We start from the raw sequence: 19,770 nt of genomic DNA, 5'->3' as shown, positions 1-19,770 counted from the left end.
AGGAGCTCTCGATTAATGATAGTAGTATCCAGAAATCCTACAAATTTGCCATACAATGACATCAGCTTGAAATCTCTTGAAAATTCAAGAATTCATCCAATCCATCTGATTTTGATCACTGATGAAAATACAATATAAGGCATGATTAAATTTGTCAAAGACTATAATATTGTTACTGAACCTGCTTGTGGCGCTTCAATTTTTGCAGCAGATAGACCTGATTATTTAGAGAAATATTTCGGTAACTTGCTTAAATATGATATTTTTATTCTCATTGCTTGCAATGGGTCTTCTTCTTATATTGAGGATGTTATTCAATACCAAGATATTATTGAGAAAAATCGGTGATGAATAATAATAAAGCTTGATTTTTATCAGCTTGACAACAAGAAGTTAAATCATTGAATAAATTATAGATTTGGAACCCCACTCTGTCCAAAATATCTAATTTTATTATATGACCACAATTTGACAAACCAGACCGTCTACTAAGCTTTTCATGGGTAAGTAATTCAAAAATAGTTTCAACGAGCTGAAATGCACATTGCTAACTAAAAAATATTGTAGGAAAAAATATTGGATATTCAATAAAAAAAAATGAGAAAGTAAAAAGAGGTTGGTAGAAAACAATCAACATGGGATCATTTCGATCAATTGAAACTATTTAGCCACCAAAAACAACAGAGAAAACGGTACGAATTTGATTTTCACTGTATCCACTTTACAAACTCAATTGCAATAAGATACGAGCTTTTTGTGGGTTAATAAACTCAGATGCGATACCATAATCTGGAACATCATCTTTTGGAACTGAACCAGCCATTGTACGGCGAGTAAACAATTGGAATATTATACTTTCATACATTTCCTTATTTTTAATTTCACCAGAATTACTCCATGAACCAGCACCAGAGCCAGCCAAAACAATACCTTTGGCACCTAGTTGTTTAATAGCTACCTTGACCAAATTTGGATTGAGGCCTTGATAAGAATACAAGATGATGACTTCTGGAATTTGACTTGCCTCGGTGACATTTGAAATATTAAAATAGTGGAAGCCGTTTGGTCTTGTTGGAGGATAGTAATATTCTATTTCATCATTCATAATTGTACCCAAGTAACCCTGTTCAAAAGCTCTGAAAGTATTCATAGCATCCACATTTTGCTTAGTGGTCCAGATACCCGAAGCGATTCTATCATTCAAGACGATCATAAAACCTCTACCTAAAGATTCCTCACTACCAGAAACCTTAACAGCTTGGTACAAGTTCATTGGACCGTCGGCTGATGTAGCTGTAGAAGGTATCGTGTCACCAGCTAGAGCAACTGGTTTTGAAGTATTCGATGTCAAATCAAGGAAAAATGCGGTTTATTACAGGGTATCAGTCCCGTGAGTAACAACACACTATTTATATTCTGTTCCCAAAGCTTAAGAAATGTTGTGATGCAATGGAATCAAGTGGGTATAGTTTAACGAGTTGGACCCCACATTGGATATCTTTACATATTCCAAGTTAGCAATAGTATCGATATCAGGAACAGTGGCGATTAAGTCCTCCACAGTAAGTCCGACAGAATAACCAGCAGTAGTGGTACTGCTAGAGCCTTTGGAAGCAATAGTGTTACCAGTACCCATTATTTTCACCTTTGGCAAAGTGACATTGGTAGTATCACGTTCTTGAAGAATTGGCAAGGCAAAAGACTGCATAGAAAGCGAAGATAGAAGAATAGCTTTAGCAAACATGATGGAAGAACAAAGAGAAAGATTTAGGTGTTAGGTTAATATTATTTTTTTAAATCTTATCTTCATCAAAAATTAAAGACCCGTCTTTCTTCATGCATATACACATTTATCAAGACAAGAATAGGGGGCAATCTTTCAACTCAGGTAATTCCTTGATCATAGATAATCTTGATCATTTCAAGGAAACGATAGACCATTTCGTCGGATCAATTTCCGAAGGAACCAGAATCATTTCTCTACAGGCCATAATCGAGTGTATTGTTAATAAATCTTGATAAATACAATAGTAAAGCCCTTGGCCAGTAATATAGTCTACCATTGGACGAATATTTCTTATTTGGAGCGAAAGACCAACAATACTATCACAATTAATTAATCGGTGACCTCATTTCTCCTCTGAGTTACTTCTGGAAGGTGAATATAGGTGATAGAATATTCTCAAGCCCATTTGTAACGCTCCAAAGCACGAAAACTTTTTGAAAGGTTCAAAATGTTATTAGTAGAACAAGCACCACACGGTGTTTTTATTTAACACATAACCGTGGGGAGTTTTGATAACAATAAGAATAAGAATATATATTCTAACGCTTAGATAAGATATTTAACAACTGTGTAAAATACAAGCCTGTCTTTCTCAGTGTCAAACAACAAAATGTTGATGATCGGTAAGCTCAACCGGGTTACTCACGTTGCTATACACTGGTAAAGCTCTCAATAATATATGAATATCCATCATCTACTTAATTTAGGTTATATACACAGATCTGCACAGATTAGACCCCAGTTATTCATTCAATAACCCCAATTAAATATCTTCCTTGGAAACTATAGTTTCTTCTTCTTTTAAGCTACTGATAATTTGGGACTCATCCTCCTTTTTTTACTGCAGAGATATTTACTTGTGTTAATATTCATTTTGAAAACATAAGTCATAATTGTGAACGCTTTCAAAATTTCATTCATCTCAGAGACGGAAAACTAGCTAATATGGCTAATATGATGTTTCCGGTTTTTTGTGGCACTGATATATGGCTCGGTCCCTTGCTTGATTGTACCTACCACAAAAATTAATAATACAGTTGTTGTGGTTTACACAAATGTTTTGAAAACAGCTCTAAGGATACAGGAAATTTTCTCTATAAATTGAAAATGAACAGAATACATAATATAGTCCAGAAAAGGAAAAGAAATTGCATCATCAGATGTACCACCCAGGCCATACTATCATCTCTAATGTTTAACATTTGACTATTCCTCAATGGTTCAACAGTCCTACACTTCATTGATGAGTGATGCCTTGTATGGATGGTGAGTCATGGAATAAATACACTACGTGGGGGTAATGCAGATAATATTTAGTTTCATATACATGTGGGGCATCCAGTTGTCAAGGAAGGAACTGATATTTATGAATTTAGTAATGCTACATCCTCCAGTGAACAGCAAAGTCGAATAGTAACAGGAAAAAAAATTAATACCTGGAATATACACAGTGCTAAGTTTATTACCCAAGTCTAACTAGGTACATGACAATCAGTTCAACGCTATACAAGTGTCACAAGATGGATAAACAATAACTTTTTCTTTTTCAGACAAAGAACGAACGTAATGTTCACGAAATTTTGTTTTGTCTCAGGAATCTCATCTGACTGCATACAGAGTAATTAAATTTTCCATTTCAAAAATAAACTTAAATAGAAAAAAGAAGAAGAAAAACGAAGAATATGGGCGTGAAAAACAGAAAAAAAAAAAAAAGCTGGAGTAACAATCTGGTGATAATCTCTAATTTCTCAAATGATCCAAGAATAATCAGCCTTTCAAACTTGTTTTTCGATAATAAGCTCATCGGAATTCTTATCAAGTTTAGTTTCTGAAAAAGTGTCATCTGTGTCAGATTCAAGAATACCAAGAATTTTTTCATCGTTGACTAGTGAAACGGAATATGAGGCAGGAATCACCGCGACATAAAACACCACCACGGAAACAATCAAACTGGTCATATCGTTACCATTTACGACAGTAATGACAAAGGCCAAGCATTGACCGAGCGATTCAAAAGATCTGAGGATTGCAGCAACGTGAGTAATTTCATCCGAGGAAAATTGGTAGGCACCAAGAACCCAGTAAGCCCAGTTGAAAATGTATTCGCCACTAATTTTGAAGATTTGGAATGGGATGAATGATCTTGCGAAACGGGCATTTCCGTGCCAATCAATACCTGATTCAGGGCTAAAGTCAAATTGTTTTTGAAGTACCAACGAATAAATAAAGAAGCCAGTCATCAGTAAAACAAGGAAAGCCCATGATGCCTTAACTTTCTGAGTTCTGCTTAGACACTTGAGATCCAAGAAGTAAGCAGCGACAACATCAGTTAATGCACAAATCAATGCAGATAATAAAGAGTTCAAAGATCTTGCTCTGACGCTGAAATGATGGGTAATATAATTAGATTGCCATGCATTGAACCACATCACTGAAATGAATAATGGGATAAGACCGATGACCTCTTTTCTTTTCAAGACCTTTATGAAGTTTTGGCATTCTTCTTTCCAAGTTTTATTGGTAATATTAGATCTAAGTTTCGAGCCATCTTTTCTAATCACTTTTTCTGGAGGCGATAAAAGGAAAGATGCAGGGAAGCCTAAACATTGGATAGAAATCAAAACGATATAAGTCTTTAAACTAACACCGCCACTCTCATTTTTTTTGATGTTCAAAGCAAGGGAAATCGCACCGGCGATTAGACCACCAGTTTTATTGATTAACTGCCAAGTACCAATAAATAAACCTCTTTGATTCTCCTCCGGATATAAAATTGCAACAGTGGCTTCACTAGTCCAAAATGCGGCAGCTGAAACACCGCATAAGGTGGCCCCAGCAATAATCAAGGCCTGAGATCCATCCTTTGAATTTTTGTATAGCCCTGCGGACCAAAAAACAAACCCGATGGTCCCAATGTTACCGATGGGTTTAATACCCCATTTGTTGGCTAAAATAGAAAATATCGGAGAAAATACAACGAGAACACCAAATAAAATGGAGTTTGAAATGTTGGCAGTGTTGACAGTCTGCAAACCCCCGGCACCCAAACCGGCAATAGCAGCGTAGATACCAGTTTGAGTGAAGGACAAAAATCCAATAATAAGGGCCTGAGTGTAAGTTGCACGATAGATTCTAGTGAAGCGGCTTGGAGTAGACATATTTCAGTTTATGGCAAATAATAATAAATTGTTCACTCAAGTCCCTCTACAATCTTTTAATTATCATTAAATAATTTTTAATAAATTTATTTAAAATCTCATTTTTCCGAAACGTTTTCCCTCGACTCTTTGCGTCGGCGCGCATTGAACTCAATAAATATTGACTTGTCCCACCTGTTGTTATTAAGTCTTAAAGACCTTATTTAGATGATTTGGGGCATAATTTTCCTAATTTATCGGACAGCATAATTTTAAACCGCCAGAAGAAGAAGAAGAAAAAGGTTTATGAGTTGAATGAATTTCTCGGTTGCCGTGTTTTTTTTTCCTGTGAATTAATTTATTTTGAATTCATAAAAAAAGAAAAAAAAAAAAAATTCTATATCTAAAAAGGCTTTGACTTGGGTTTCTATTGTTAAACTTTTTTGTCTATTTACGTTATGATGCAGCACCTACAACATACAATACTCACGGTCATTCTTGGTTCACTCTTCAATCAATGCACACACTTACCTCAACTTTCCATGTTTCACCTTGGCGGTTTTCGGAGTTGGCAACCCTAGCACTCGAGTGGAATTCCTCGATCGAGAAAGAGAACAGCTGATAAGCATGATGCACTAGTACAACATTACTGTCAGATTAAACTTTAAAACTGGTTTGTTTATTGTTGGTGTTTGATAGATCGGCACGCTATTTGATAGATCGGCACGCTATTTGTGACTCCGACCGGAATACGACAAACTTATTGATTTGCGGTATGTGTATTTTATCTTATTACAGCCCGCGCTTGGAATTTTGTAAACTTGAAATTTTAAATGTTTTTTTTTCATGATATTTTAAGAACATTCATCAAGGCAATAGAAAAGAGATAAAATATAATGTCACCAGCCCAATACTATCCAAACCTTGATCTTACACAGCACCAATTAGAAGAGATTGATAATGTTGTTGACAGGCTAACTTTGAGTGAGAAGGCTACCTTAATCTCCGGAATTGACTTTTGGCATACGTTCGCCATACACGATCCTGAAAGAAATATCGACCTCCCTTCAATAAGAATGTCAGATGGACCAAACGGTATAAGAGGTACTAGGTTTTACAATAGTGTACCAAGTGCTTGCTTGCCAAATGGTACCTCCCTAGGAGCGACTTTCAATAAGGAGCTTCTAAACCAGACAGGTAAGCTAATGGCACTCGAAGCAAAGCACAAAGGTGCACACGTAATTTTGGGGCCTACAGTTAATATCCAAAGAGGACCAAATGGCGGGAGAGGGTTTGAGAGCTTCAGTGAGGATCCAACCGCCGCTGGGCTTGTTGCCAGTGAAATAATCAAAGGTATGCAATCGGAGAACATCATCGCCACCATTAAACATTATGTTTGTAATGATTTCGAGCATCAAAGGACAAGTGTTAGTGCAATTGTTAGCGAAAGAGCATTGCGTGAAGTGTATTTGAAGCCATTTCAATTGGCACTAAAACATGCCAACCCACTCGCATTGATGACAGCTTATAACAGGGTGAATGGAATTCATGCGTCGCAAAATCATCATTTATTAATCGATATTCTTAGAAATGAATGGAATTACCAAGGTACAGTTACAAGTGATTGGTTTGGTGTCTATAACTTGTACGAATCTATAAAAAATGGCTTGGATATTGAAATGCCTGGGAAGCCATTGATTAGAGATAAAAAACAAGTTGTTAATGCTGTCATGAAAAAACAAATTTCTGAGAATGATTTGGATGAAAGAGTTAAAAACATTGTTAAGTTGGTCTATAGAACCAAGGGCTCAGGAGTTTCTGAGAATGGGGCCGAGGATACTGACAATAACACCAAAGAAACATCGGAATTTTTGAAAAGGCTAGCTAACGAAGGTACTGTCTTACTCAAAAATGATGCGAATGTTTTACCATTGAGTATCGAAGATAAAATAGCCGTTGTGGGACCAAATGCCAAAATTGCAACCTTTAGCGGTGGTGGATCAGCTTCTTTAAAGCCTTATTATGCTGTTAATGCTTATGATGGTATATCAAGGCGTTATGGAAAACCTCCATTATATGCCCTGGGTGCTTATTCTCATAATCTATTACCTGGGTTGAGTGAAGTTCTAGATAATACCTCCACTGGAAATAAGGGTTTTAGAATTAAATATTACTACACTTTGGAGGATGCAAAGGCCAATAATGACGACTTTTTCTTTCAAGATGACTTGAATGAATCGCATGTCAGTTTTTTTGATTTCACCAAGTCCACCAAACCGGAATTTTATGCTCTTGTTGAAGGTGAGTTTGTTCCCCAGAAAGATGGAATTTATGATTTTGGGCTAGTTGTCAATGGTACAGGTCAAATTTTTATTGATGATGAATTGATTGTTGATAACAAAACCAAGCAAACCCCTGGAGATATGTTTTTCGGCTATGGAACTATTGAAGAAAAAGGCTCAGTGAATTTATCTAAGGGCAACAAATATAAATTTAGGTTGGAATACGGTAGCGCTATTACTTCTACTTATCCTAGTATTGTTGATGAAACCAAGGCCAGTGGAGGATTCAACATCGGTGCGGCTATCAGAATAGATGAAGAGCAAGAAATTTCCAATGCTGTTGAAGTCGCCAAGAAAGTGGATAAAGTCATTGCCATTGTTGGTCTAACTAAAGAATGGGAAAGTGAGGGTTTTGACAGAGAAGACTTGAAATACCCAGGGAGAACTAATGATTTGATTTTTGCCCTCGCGAAAGCCAATCCTAATATTATCATTGTTAATCAAAGTGGAACCCCAATGGAGATGCCTTGGATTGATGATGTTAAGGGAGTTGTGCAATCCTGGTATAATGGCATGGAATTGGGTAATTCCCTAGCTGAGGTTTTGTTCGGTGATTATAATCCAAGTGGTAAATTACCATTAACATTCCCGAAGAAATTTGAAGACAATCCGGCATATTTGAATTTTATTTCTGATTTTGGTGACTGTGTCTATGGTGAGGATATTTTTGTTGGTTACAAATATTATGAAAAACTAAATAAAGATGTATTATTTCCCTATGGATTTGGTTTGTCTTATACTACCTTTGAATTTAGCACATTGGATGTTATCTTAGACTGGGAAGCGAAGCAATTGAATATCAGTCTAGTAGTTGAAAATACTGGTACATTGGATGGAAGTGAAGTGGTACAGGTTTATATTGGCGGTGTTGAAGACTCCTCTATCAGAAGACCAATCAAGGAATTGAAAGATTTCACAAAATTATTTGTCAAAGCAGGTGAAAAGAAAAATACCAGCTTCACCACTGATTTGAAGAATGCATTTTCTATCTGGGACAATGAAAAATCCAAATGGTTTATTGAAAAAGGAATATATCAAATTTATGTTGGAAATAGTTCAGCCAATGTTCCACTTTCGAGTTCTGTTAGTATTGAAGAAAACTATTGGTGGTCTGGATTATAGTTTCAACATATTGTATAGTAGCATTAGTGCGTACGTAACCTATTCTATTAATAATGCATTCTATCCTCTATCATTTTATTATTTTATCTACTTAGTCTCATTCACTATTACCTTTTTCTTGTGTTAACTTATCTTGGAATCTAGTCTTTATATTACCTTAATATTTTGACTTCGTCTCAATAATTACATACACATTTCTTATCTCTAATTTGGCTGTTTCTTCTGTGGAGCATGACTTCAGAAGTATTTAATTCTCTTTTTTACCCAATTCAACCCAGATTGAATATCAAAATGTGATACAGCGTGAAGTTGGTATATAATACTGAAACTGTAGTTTTATGAGAATCATGGTTAATTCTCTTGCCAAACATCCTGCTATATGGTTTAAAAAAAGTATTTTAGGAAAGCCATTATTATTAGCAACAATTTGCGTCACAGATAAAAGAAAAATCTATATTAATAATCGAATAACCTTTTTCTTGCCCTTTTGTCCTCTGGCTTCAATTTTCGCCTAGAAAAAAAAAATTGAAGCATGTCTGTTGCTGAAGAAAATTGAGCATAACAGTTTTATTGTTCACTACATTGCATGTTTGAGGGTATTTCAATATATAGAACACGTTGGAACTCTGTTGGCACCTGATAACAGTACTGACTGACGGCGTAAGCAGCACTAGCGGAAAATTACCTTAAGATATGAAGTTCAAGTGGGGGTGGTATAGATTTGATAGTACATACTGTAGACAAAACTCTCTTTACATTACGTTCTTTCTGATATGTCATTATGATATAATGATTGTACTGAAATTAATTAGTGAATTTGGCTTGATATTAAGATCCACAAAAAAAAATAAAAAAAAAGGATTTCAAAATTGCCCTTTCAGCGAAACTTATAGTGTTGATAATAGAAAATAAAATAATAGAGAAAAAAAAAAAATAGAGAAAACAAGAAGAAAGAATAAGAGATAAGATAAGAGATAATTTAGAATAAAATGAGAAAATAAGATAGGAGATGAGTAAGAGATAGTTCGTTCGAAATGAGATTAGATGAGATAAGAGATAAAGCTGAATATTTGAGATAATCGTACTGTTACCATTTGAAAATTCTTATTACTATTCTTCTGTAGCTCTTTTTTGTCATCGCTGCAACCACAAACACCCTTAGTCTATGATCAGTCATCTTCATAATTGACAATTCATTGGTATTAAAATAATACATATCTAGCCTCTGTTTAAACACTCCTTTTTAATATAATCAAGAATAATTCTTTTTCTCATTACTGACTAACACTCTTTCCACAGAAACAGCTTCAGAAACATCAAGTTGTTTTGTAGATATTCTCTCAGCATCTGGTTTTTTCTTTCCGGCAAAAATTTGAAAGAGCTCAAAAATAACTTCCCTACTCTCATAGATCGGATAGAAAATTATAAAAGTAGCAGCAATTATCAACCAAATCATTATAATAATGATCCAGCCCCTAAAAAACTCTTTACTGTAAATGTAATTTTGAGCATACATGGGCATTGGGATAATAAAAATAAGAATGAAAAAGAGTCCCCAGGAGAGATACTGGGCAAGTTTAGAATATGTTTCTAACTCTTTATTAACTTTCTCATCCTCATTCTTCATGGCTTTTGCTTCCTCAGCAGTAGCATCATCACCAACAATAAAATGACTATCAAGCTCACTGAAGTCATATGGTTGAGGATCTGGTTTCACATAGCTGATTAAAATAATAAAAATTAGCGAGCCAAACAATGCTATAAAGTTTCCGACAGCACAAGAATACTGCTCACCTAAGGTATCCTTATTGACAGCACCATATAAAGACTTTGCAGAGGTACACCAGCCAATTAAAGCAATAATAGTTGCCATTGGAGGACCAATAACAATTGAAAATTTAGTCATTTTTTTCCAAAAGAGAGTTAAAATAAAAGCAAAAACTCCTGGTCCAAGAATAATACCGATGAAACTGATAATCCAAGATATTGTGATCCCAATATAATTGAATAAGACGGTCAAACCACCCATCGCAACAGCAAAAACAGTGACAGTAATGTGAGAAACATTCACCAATTCTTTTCCACTTGCGTTTGGTCTAAAATAAGAACGATAAATGTCATACGTGAAAACGGAGGATACACCAATCATTTCACTACTTGATGCACTGGTGCCTGCTAGCCACACCATCAATAAACCAGCAGCTGCTCCAGATTTTCCTAATATCATATATATACCATAAAGCATTGGGATACCTTCATTTACATATTCTGTTGGGACAGCATTCGGATAAGTTGGTGAGTCTGGATCATCAATCAATGCCAAGTTAGAAAGTGCCGTACAACAAGAAAGTGCAAGAGGAATGACTAACCAACAAAGGCCACCGATGAAGTAACCAACCATACTACTTTTAGGTCTAGCAGCAATTGCCTTCTGAGAGTATGCAGGATCACAGAAAACAGTTGAAAAGCCACCAACCACGATGTTCCAACCATTAAACACGGCCAGTTTATTTGTCCAAGTCAAGTAACTTCCTTTATAACCTGCAGATGGGTGAGTTTCGCCAACTTTAGTAATCAATTCATACATCTTGTCAATTGAGCCAATCTTTTCTGATGATGTATAAGTTGTAAATATAGTAATCAAAACGATTAAGTAGATAATAACAGAATGTATCCAATCACTAAGGAACGTGGATTTCAAGCCACCAGTTACGGTATATGCCCAAACACCTACTGGCAATAACATAGCAGCTGCAACAATGTGCATACCAGTAACAGCAGCTATGGCTTGACAACCACCCAAAAGCAACATCGCAGCGATAATAACACTGGTACCCAAAGCATAAAACATCATCACACAATGAGCAGATGTCCCAAATCTGGCTTTTACGATTTCTAGAATGGTATGCGCTCCTGGTGCTTTCTTCTTTATTTCCAAAGCCAAAACCGCAAAAAAAGTAATTTGGATAGTAAATGCGAAAGCGTACCATGCACCACCACAAATACCATAATTGTAGGTCATACCACTGCTAGTCAAAAGAGTACCAGGCCATGTCCAACTACTAACAACAGCAGAGGCAATGAGACCAGTTTTAATGGATCTAGATGCAGTAGAGAAATGTTCGGAGTTTTGACGCTCACCAACAAATTTAGATAACATTCTAGTAATTAAGATCATGAGGCCTGCAAAAGCAGCGCCCAACACCATAATATAGCAGTAACCATAAGCTTGATCAAGAATAGGTTTCACCATGATTGAATATTATTTCTCTTGAGTAATTTATGAGATTAATTCTCATATCTCTCTTTTTTTTATGTTTTAGTATCATTGCTAGTGCGATGGTTGATATTAATGTAATTTGAGAAGGGCTAATCGTATCGTGTTGAAAAACAGAATACTCACATTGATGTCATATGCATCATGATGCAAAAAAAAAAAAAAAAATCTGAAGCTCTCATCAAAAAGATACCGATAAGAAATGGACTATTATTTCTTATCGCAAAGACTTCCTCATTTATCGCCAGGGACTCCAGTTAATGTTTGAAGGGAATTGAAAATAATAAAAATGTAAATTTGCGAATTTTCGTTTTTTTGTCGCCGTTTTTCCGATTCTTCGGATTCACATGCTAATATTTTATTATTGAAATACCATAATCAACAAACTAATGCGAATGTCAATAAAATGTTGTTGGCACAGATATCGTGCATTGTCTTTTTTTGACGAAAGAAGATGTCAACAAGATAAAGACAATTTGCATATATGATAATAGATATGTATAATAACGCATATAACAATACTCTTTATTTTCCGGGGAAGTGGATGCGACAAGAAACTCTAGACGACATGCTGTCGAAAACTGATCACTTGTTCTTATCACAAAGGTCCAGATCCATTACTTCTTATCATAAAGGGCTAGAACTAATACTTCTTATCACAAATGTCTAGGTCTAATGCATCTTATCAAGAATTTTTATTTGTCTGCATTGTTTCAGGTTTATATATTATTCGTAAAAATACGAAAAATAAGCATTAAATGAAATTCTGAATGCTTGATTTATTTTGCTCATGTTTTTTCCTGTTTTTTTTTTTTTTATTTTTCAAAAACTTCTTCCATTGTTATAAATCCTCTTGTTGAAATATTCTAGCTTTTTTATTATCATGGCCCCTCCAGAATATTTGGTAAAGATTGATCTCGCGAAGCCTGCGTGGGAACAGGAAGGTGTCCACAATCGTTGGCATCCAGATGTCCCAGCTTACAAAAAAATTGAGCAAAATAAATCTTATAAAATTGAGTGTTTTGATTGGACCGGTGGTCAGGTAGGCAATAATGATTCTGCCCATGATATCAAGTACTGTGATTTGACAAGAATTCATTACCTTTCTGGCCCCTTTTTTGTTGAAGGTTGTGACGCTGGCGATATACTCAAAGTCAAAATCCAAGATGTTCAGCCATTAGAAAGACAGCCTTGGGGCTATTGTGGCATATTTGCAAAAGAAAATGGTGGTGGTTTTCTTGACAAGCATTATCCAAAAGCTGCGAAGGCAATTTTTGACTTTGAAGGTATTTACTGCACATCCAGACATATTCCTGATGTTAAATTTCCAGGAATTTGTCATCCAGGTATCATAGGTACTTTACCTTCTGCTAAAATATTAAATGAATGGAATAGAAGAGAGTCAAAATTAGTAGCAGAAAACCCAGATGCGGACTTTATCATGGCAAACTTACCAACCCCTCAAGGTGCTTATGCTGGGCTTCATGCTTCAGAGGATTTAAAATGCATTGTTGGAAAACATGGTGCCAGAACTATTCCTGGAAGACCAGAAAATGGCGGTAATTGTGATATCAAGGCGCTTACTAGAGGCTCTACTGTCTATTTGCCTTCTCATATGGATGGTGGAATGCTAAGTGTTGGTGATTTACATTTCAGTCAAGGTGATGGTGAAATATCCTTCTGTGGTGCTATTGAAATGGCAGGGTGCATTACTATTGAAGTTAGTGTGATGAAGAATGGGATCGAAAAGCTTAATATGAAAAGCCCAATGTACTTACCAAGTAATCTTGCTCCTAAATTTGGTGCCGACAGATATATTACTTTTGAAGGATTCTCAGTTGATGAATCTGGTGAGCAATTATGCCTTGATACAACTGTCGCCTATAGACAAACCTGTCTTCGCGTGATTGAATATTTACGCAGATATGGCTACAATGATTACCAGATTTATTTGCTATTATCTAGTGCTCCAATTGAAGGCAACATTGCTGGTATTGTTGATGTACCAAATTCATGTACCACTATCGGTTTACCTAAAGATATCTTCAACTTTGATATCTCACCGGAAAATGATGTTGAGAAAAAAGATAGAGGCAATTGTGCCTTTTCAGAGGATGACTTGAAAGAAGGTTTTTCTTTAACGGATGAATTGCCAAACTTTCTTCTTGAATGTTTGAAGAAATAGGCTCTGCGAAAGTTTCTTGAAAACCGATATATCTATCAGAAGATAGCGTACACTATCGGAAAATTTCTATGGCCTCTAAATTTCTTCTTATCTTCTTGTTTTGGCCAACCTTATCTACTCATATCTTTTCATATCATTAAACTCACTTATTGTTATCTTCTTATCTATTTGGCCTCCTTTACTCTTTTCCCCTTCATCATCTTATGTTAGCACTTTCCCTTTTTCTTTACGTAGCTTTTTAGTCGCACAAATCCGGAGAAATGGCATACATTGCTGCATATTTAGGAGAGCTTTTAAAATAATGAATATTTTGTAGAACTCACTGCCAATGGTATTATTAGAATCGGAAGAAAGTTCTGAGCAAAAATATGTAATTTTATTTGAAAAATAGTATATTGGGTTAGAGATATTGTCGTTGAAAATTTGCGTTGCATAACGCGGGGCAAATTCCAGGGGGGCTGGACCCTGTCGAACAGTTAGGAGAAACAATGTATAGTTTGGGCCAATAGCCAGGACAGCCAGGAGAAATTCTTTGAGGGAGAGTGAGATACCCCTGGGTTTATCAGGGGAGTAATATATGTCTGAAATTTAGGATAGCGATGGTGTCTTCGCAGATTGAGAATTATTTGATGATTGTGGGTGGATGTAAAGAGAGTGAAGGTTTAGTAGAGCCAAGAAAAAAGAATAAATATGATAGATAATAGGTGATTATTGTAGAAGTTAGGACGAGTTGAGATAGGTGAATTGTACAGGTATATGAGCTCAGAAATTAAAGGCACCATTATCATTTTTACGCCTAGAAGATTTCAGAATGATTCATAAAAAATTAGAGGAGAATATTCAAATTTGTGGGAGAAAATTTTAATGTGTTTTCGTCAAGTAATTGGGATGAAAGATTTTTTCAACGATCGTGCATACGAAGTTGCATTGTAAATTGATGAAAAAAAACAAAACAAAAAAACATTTAGTCACTACCCACAGTAACCACAATCCTAAATGATTCAAGTTTCAGATAGAATATCTGTCCTGGACGGATTCATTATAGATAAAAATGAACGAAGAATCATATCCACAAGTTCCAAAATCATTACCAAGCTTGGCAAAGCTCTGAAGAAGAATCTTTCAGCATGCGATCTTAAAGATATCCATTCCATTTTCAGCACCACAAATGTTTGCTTCTACGATCTTTCTGAGATCATGCCACATATCACAATGACAGAAGTATTCATAAAAAAAAGTAGTGATGGGCGTTACCAAACCCAGAGCCGTAAATTTACCGGCTCCTCCAAGTACCAAGCCACCATTATCAGATTAGCTGGCAATAAGAACTATTACTTGATTCATCGCAAAGAAAGCGAGTCCAACGTGGCCTACGATATCATGGGATCCTCCAACGATACCCAGTTTGTTAAGTCCAATACAGTTTTAAAACTGTACTTAGGCGATCCCATTGTGTCTCAAAATGATAAACAATTGTTAATCAAGCTTCAAAATTACGACCTCAAGGAAGAAGCATCTGAATTATTCATGTTTGGCTACAAACAAACTCAACTCAACTCTTCTATCATCACCGATTCGTCCTTTGGTTTGGGATTTGAAAAATTCTACAAAATCCTTGACCCAAAAACCGTCCGTGCGTACGCGGCCGCGTTCCAGCAAATCTATCCCATTTTTAAGTATATATCCCAATTCGAATATATTAAGGGTGATTCAACATCCATCTTGGACCCAAAAAAGAATTTGAATGATGCTGAAGATGTAGGATCCAGATTTGAAGCTCTCGCCAAGTTTATTTTTTCATTGATTGAAAATGAGAATTACCACTTATTGTTCAACAAGTTGGTTGTTTTGATGATTACCAAGAAAAACTCTGACATCTCCGATGCCACTAACAAAAGGTTTGAGTCCACTGACACCATCTTGAAGCGTCTTGATGTCCTCAAGCATGTAATCAGATTTGCTTATGTGAACAGAGATGTTGCCTCAAAAATGAAGTACATTGGCGTTTCTCCAATTCGTGGCTCCAATTTTATTTGGTTGACAGCATTATATACCCTATTTGTGAAAGAAAAGGCCGCCCAAAGAGTATTTGATTGCATTTTATTGGATTCAACCACCGTCATTGTCGATGGTATCACTATAAATCAGCAACAGTTAATTGATGGCCGTCAAAAATTGATGGATGATTTTTATGCTCATGCGGGTAGAATCACGAACTTCATCAACGGGGATACAAACATCGACCGCATCTTTGAAAGCTTTGTCAAGTTATCGAAGATTAACCGGATCAACCACTCCTTTTTGAATTTGGTTGGAGATAAAATCCCCGATTATTTGAGATTTGGCCTAAAAGAAAATCTCCAAGATCATACTTTGAAATCAATCAAGGAAATGTTTATTTATCTAACCTCATTGTTAATAAACTTATTTTTCTTAGAAGCTGGAAGTTTCCAGTTCCCCGAGATTCAAGTATCCAAATTTTCTACTGAAGATATGTGCTTGAATTGGGATATAACCGATGAAACAATTTTCCTCATAACCAACTACACCAAGAAAAGAGTTCGTTCAGCTAAGCCGAGATACTTGAGTCAAACCACAACAAAATTAACAATTTGGTTACTTCTATTGCGTCCAGTGTTTATTGAGATTCTAAGACTATATCCTGAGAGTGATGAATTGGATGAAAATGGATTGCCATTGGTAGAACCGAACGCTTTTGCCAATATTTCTGTCGATGATGAGAATGATGACATAATTGAAGTTGCCTCTTCAAGTTTGGTATCCACTTGTATCTTCACCACTGGCACAAACTTTATTTCACAAAACAGATTTCATTCTTTGTTCACAAAAGTTTTTTCATTCGGGATCAGAGTGGCAAGAAAGGCATTTAGATGCTTTATGAATAATCCTGAAAGTGCTGCATCGGGGAAACTTATTGATGCTGTTACCGTAGCTGCTGACCACTCATCAACCATCGGTAACGGGTGCATAGGGTCTGAACGCAGAAGGTCACTCAACGAAGTTGAGTCCTTCTATGTACAAAAACAATTGTCGAAAAGCTGGTTAAAATTTCTTGGTGATCAAACCACTATTCAACCGCCAACCCAACAACCAAATTCATATATCAATAGTCCGGATTTGCTAAAGTCCGGGAAAGAATTATACGGGCCTGACTTCGAATTTAGGTCTACAGCACAAGCCCTTTTTAGTATGGATATTGCCAACTCCCAGAAACCCGTATTTTTAACCGCCCCTTGCGGATTTGGAAAAACCACAGTTGTCAACATAGTCCATAATATTGGTACCGCAGAGCAAATCAATTTTATATTCGGACCTTACTTGAGTTTGCTTGGCCATTTAAATCTGATATTTAAAAAAACAATAATGTGGCCAGACCTTCTTGCAGATCCAGTTAATAACATTCAAGGTGTTCAAAACATTATTTGCTCTTTTGAAGTAATAAAATCCAAGCATTTTAGACATTTTCTAAGGAGTGGCTCTGTCCACGGGAGAAGCCTTGGTAGGCTCTTTGTTGATGAAGCAGACCTCCTTTTGAGGGAGGACAACTTCAGGTCGCTCGTGCCTCATTTGAAACAATTGGGAAGGTTCAAACAGTGTCTATTTGCTTCCGCCACTTTGGACCCACCAATAATAAGCAAATTGGAAAACATTATGAATTTCTCGAGTTCCGTGAAATTGAAATCGTTTACTGAAAATATTGAAACGTAGATTTAGGTAAAATGCATCCTCCAATAGTGTGTTTTATCTATCACTTAAGTCAAGGGTACTTTATGTGATTTTATGTACTATAGGGGAACGGTGTCTTTCCGACGATAAAAAGGCCTGACACTTATGGACAATAATCAATTGAACTCGATTACTGAAAATGCTGAAATGTAGCTTTAGCCAAAGTGCAAGCTCCAATAATCACCTCTTCTGGTAAAAGTGTGATCTGCTGTCGCAAGTTCGAGATCTTACAATTAAGGAGTCTTTAGGTCTTATACTGGGAACCAGATCAATAGATCTCTACTAATAAATATTATAGTCGTTGCTATCAAGATTATATTTACAGTAATTATTGGTTTAAGGTTGCTAGGTGTCGTGCTGTTTGTACTTATTACATATAGCTAGATAAAGGCAGCCAGAGCGCAATCGCATACATTTTTGCAGCGAGAGCGCAGCGGGTTTGTATGGGGCGAAAAAATGGATGTTAGCAGAGTGCAGCGAGAGCGCAATGGGCTAGCAGCGAGAGCGCAATGGCGATTATGGGCACTTAAAGTGGGGATATTTGGGATCTGAGAAGTGGAATGTGGAGTAGAGAAAAATAGTATTTTTATAATGTCTTTATATTTGGGATATCTTGGATATTGAAAATGGGCAAAGCGGGGGTGCGGGACCCGTTCCGTGGTGGAAATGTACCAGAGCAGCGGGCTGAGCGGGGCCTGAGCTGGATGATTTGTGTGGTAATTAAAAAATAAAAGATGAGTGAAGAGAAAGTGGAGGTGATTACCTAGGGATACAGTCGCGCAATCTGGAGAAATGCCATACATTGCAGCACAACCAGGAGACATTTTTAAATGCTGAATATTTAGTGGACATGGCTAGTAATGATGCTGTTGAAATCTGGAGAGGATGCTGAGCAAAAATATATAATTTTATCTGAAAGATAATATAATGTGGTAGAGATATTGGCGTTTGAAATTTGCGTTGCACCAACAGGAGAAATTGATTGGCACAGTTCGGAGAAATTCGCAGGGGGTTTGGGACCCTATTGGGAAATCAGGAGAAATTTAGCATGATTAAGAGGTCCCAATGAAAAAAGTGGGATTGTCATTTGAAAATTATAATATAGAGTATGGAGATGTGATTGTAAAAGCTCATGAATGTAGTAATTTAATTAAAAGAAAAATCAATTTAAAATCATATAAAACTATAAATTTTGAAGGCGTGTTAGAAAAATATAATCTATTTTTGTTAAGTATTTATATTTGGGATATCTTGGATATTGAAAATGGGAAAAGCAGGGGTGCAGGACCCGTTCCGTGGTGGAAATGTACCAGAGCAGGATGATTTGTGTGGTAATTAAAAAATAAAAGATGAGTGAAGAGAAAGTGGAGGTGATTTGATATATTATGAGGATAGGATGATTGATCAGGGTATTTATATTGAAAATCAGAGCGGTCAGTTGGCGGAGAATTGCGGTGGTTTGTGTGATAATATGGTGATGAAAGTTTGAATGTAATGAGAATTATTTTGGGAAATAGAAGATAAGGAAAAAAAGTAAGTATATCATCAATATATTTAGGAGATCTGGAATTGATTAGGTCAAAAAAATGGAGAAAATCGTAGGAAAATGTAGGAAAAATTGAAGATGATAGTTTTGATGGTCGGGGTTGGGTGTATGTATGAGATGATCCTATATTTTGAAAGAAAAAAAAAGGTTATGAAAAAAGTAGGATCAGTTATGAAATAGTTGGGTGATTTTAATATAGGTTTGATGATAATAGTTAGGATTGAGAATAAAATGTGGTGGAAAAATAGGGATGGTAAAGTTTTGGTGAAGGTCGGGGATCTTGTATGGGTGTATGGTTGAGAGATGGGAGGTGAATGTCTATGTAATTTAGAAAAAAAAAGATTTATGAAAAAAGTAAGATCAGTTATGAAATATTTGAGAGATTTTATTATAGATTTGATTCTAAAATATCAGATGGAAAGTAGAATGTGATAGAAAAATGAAGATAATATGGAATTTTGATGGGATATGTGTAGTAGAGAAGGAGATTATGGGGATGATATTTTGAGAGTATTTTTTATTCAATAGAAAAAGTAAGATTGTTTATGAGATGATTGATTGATTTTAATATAGATTGAGATGTAAAATGTTGGATTGAGGAGAAAATGTGGGAGAGAAATGAGGATGA

The 19,770-nt window shown here is 35.9% G+C and overlaps 8 protein-coding genes across 8 annotated transcripts; 4 read left to right on the top strand and 4 right to left on the bottom strand. All coding sequences in view use genetic code 12, as the record gives it.

The window, feature by feature from the left end:
- Positions 1-141: 141 nt before the first annotated feature.
- Positions 142-348, top strand: DASC09_052110 (uncharacterized protein; the record flags this gene model as incomplete). Its single annotated transcript, XM_064998810.1, has 1 exon — positions 142-348. One exon carries the CDS (start codon positions 142-144, stop codon positions 346-348), a length of 207 nt encoding a protein of 68 aa, XP_064854882.1.
- Positions 349-721: 373 nt separating this feature from the next.
- DASC09_052100 (uncharacterized protein) lies at positions 722-1,273 on the bottom strand (the record flags this gene model as incomplete). Its single annotated transcript, XM_064998809.1, has 1 exon — positions 722-1,273. One exon carries the CDS (start codon positions 1,271-1,273, stop codon positions 722-724), a length of 552 nt encoding a protein of 183 aa, XP_064854881.1.
- Positions 1,274-1,429: 156 nt separating this feature from the next.
- DASC09_052090 (uncharacterized protein) lies at positions 1,430-1,744 on the bottom strand (the record flags this gene model as incomplete). Its single annotated transcript, XM_064998808.1, has 1 exon — positions 1,430-1,744. The coding sequence occupies one exon, from the start codon at positions 1,742-1,744 to the stop codon at positions 1,430-1,432; it is 315 nt and encodes a 104-aa protein (XP_064854880.1).
- A 1,817-nt stretch (positions 1,745-3,561) lies between these two features.
- Positions 3,562-4,944, bottom strand: DASC09_052080 (uncharacterized protein; the record flags this gene model as incomplete). Its single annotated transcript, XM_064998807.1, has 1 exon — positions 3,562-4,944. One exon carries the CDS (start codon positions 4,942-4,944, stop codon positions 3,562-3,564), a length of 1,383 nt encoding a protein of 460 aa, XP_064854879.1.
- Positions 4,945-5,819: 875 nt separating this feature from the next.
- Positions 5,820-8,387, top strand: DASC09_052070 (glycoside hydrolase family 3 protein; the record flags this gene model as incomplete). The annotated part of the gene is made up of 1 exon (XM_064998806.1): positions 5,820-8,387. The coding sequence occupies one exon, from the start codon at positions 5,820-5,822 to the stop codon at positions 8,385-8,387; it is 2,568 nt and encodes an 855-aa protein (XP_064854878.1).
- Positions 8,388-9,639: 1,252 nt separating this feature from the next.
- Positions 9,640-11,640, bottom strand: DASC09_052060 (sodium:solute symporter family protein; the record flags this gene model as incomplete). The annotated part of the gene is made up of 1 exon (XM_064998805.1): positions 9,640-11,640. One exon carries the CDS (start codon positions 11,638-11,640, stop codon positions 9,640-9,642), a length of 2,001 nt encoding a protein of 666 aa, XP_064854877.1.
- A 907-nt stretch (positions 11,641-12,547) lies between these two features.
- DASC09_052050 (acetamidase/formamidase family protein) lies at positions 12,548-13,849 on the top strand (the record flags this gene model as incomplete). The annotated part of the gene is made up of 1 exon (XM_064998804.1): positions 12,548-13,849. The coding sequence occupies one exon, from the start codon at positions 12,548-12,550 to the stop codon at positions 13,847-13,849; it is 1,302 nt and encodes a 433-aa protein (XP_064854876.1).
- A 996-nt stretch (positions 13,850-14,845) lies between these two features.
- Positions 14,846-17,405, top strand: DASC09_052040 (uncharacterized protein; the record flags this gene model as incomplete). Its single annotated transcript, XM_064998803.1, has 2 exons — positions 14,846-17,305; positions 17,394-17,405. The coding sequence occupies 2 exons, from the start codon at positions 14,846-14,848 to the stop codon at positions 17,403-17,405; spliced, it is 2,472 nt and encodes an 823-aa protein (XP_064854875.1).
- Positions 17,406-19,770: the final 2,365 nt, after the last annotated feature.

The sequence above is a fragment of the Saccharomycopsis crataegensis genome, assembly GCF_037102585.1.
Source record: "Saccharomycopsis crataegensis DNA, jcf7180000000087, whole genome shotgun sequence".
In the NCBI taxonomy this organism is placed as follows: domain Eukaryota; kingdom Fungi; phylum Ascomycota; class Saccharomycetes; order Ascoideales; family Saccharomycopsidaceae; genus Saccharomycopsis; species Saccharomycopsis crataegensis.
Note: the sequence above shows the minus strand (reverse complement) of the source record. Positions and strands in the feature narration are given on the sequence as shown.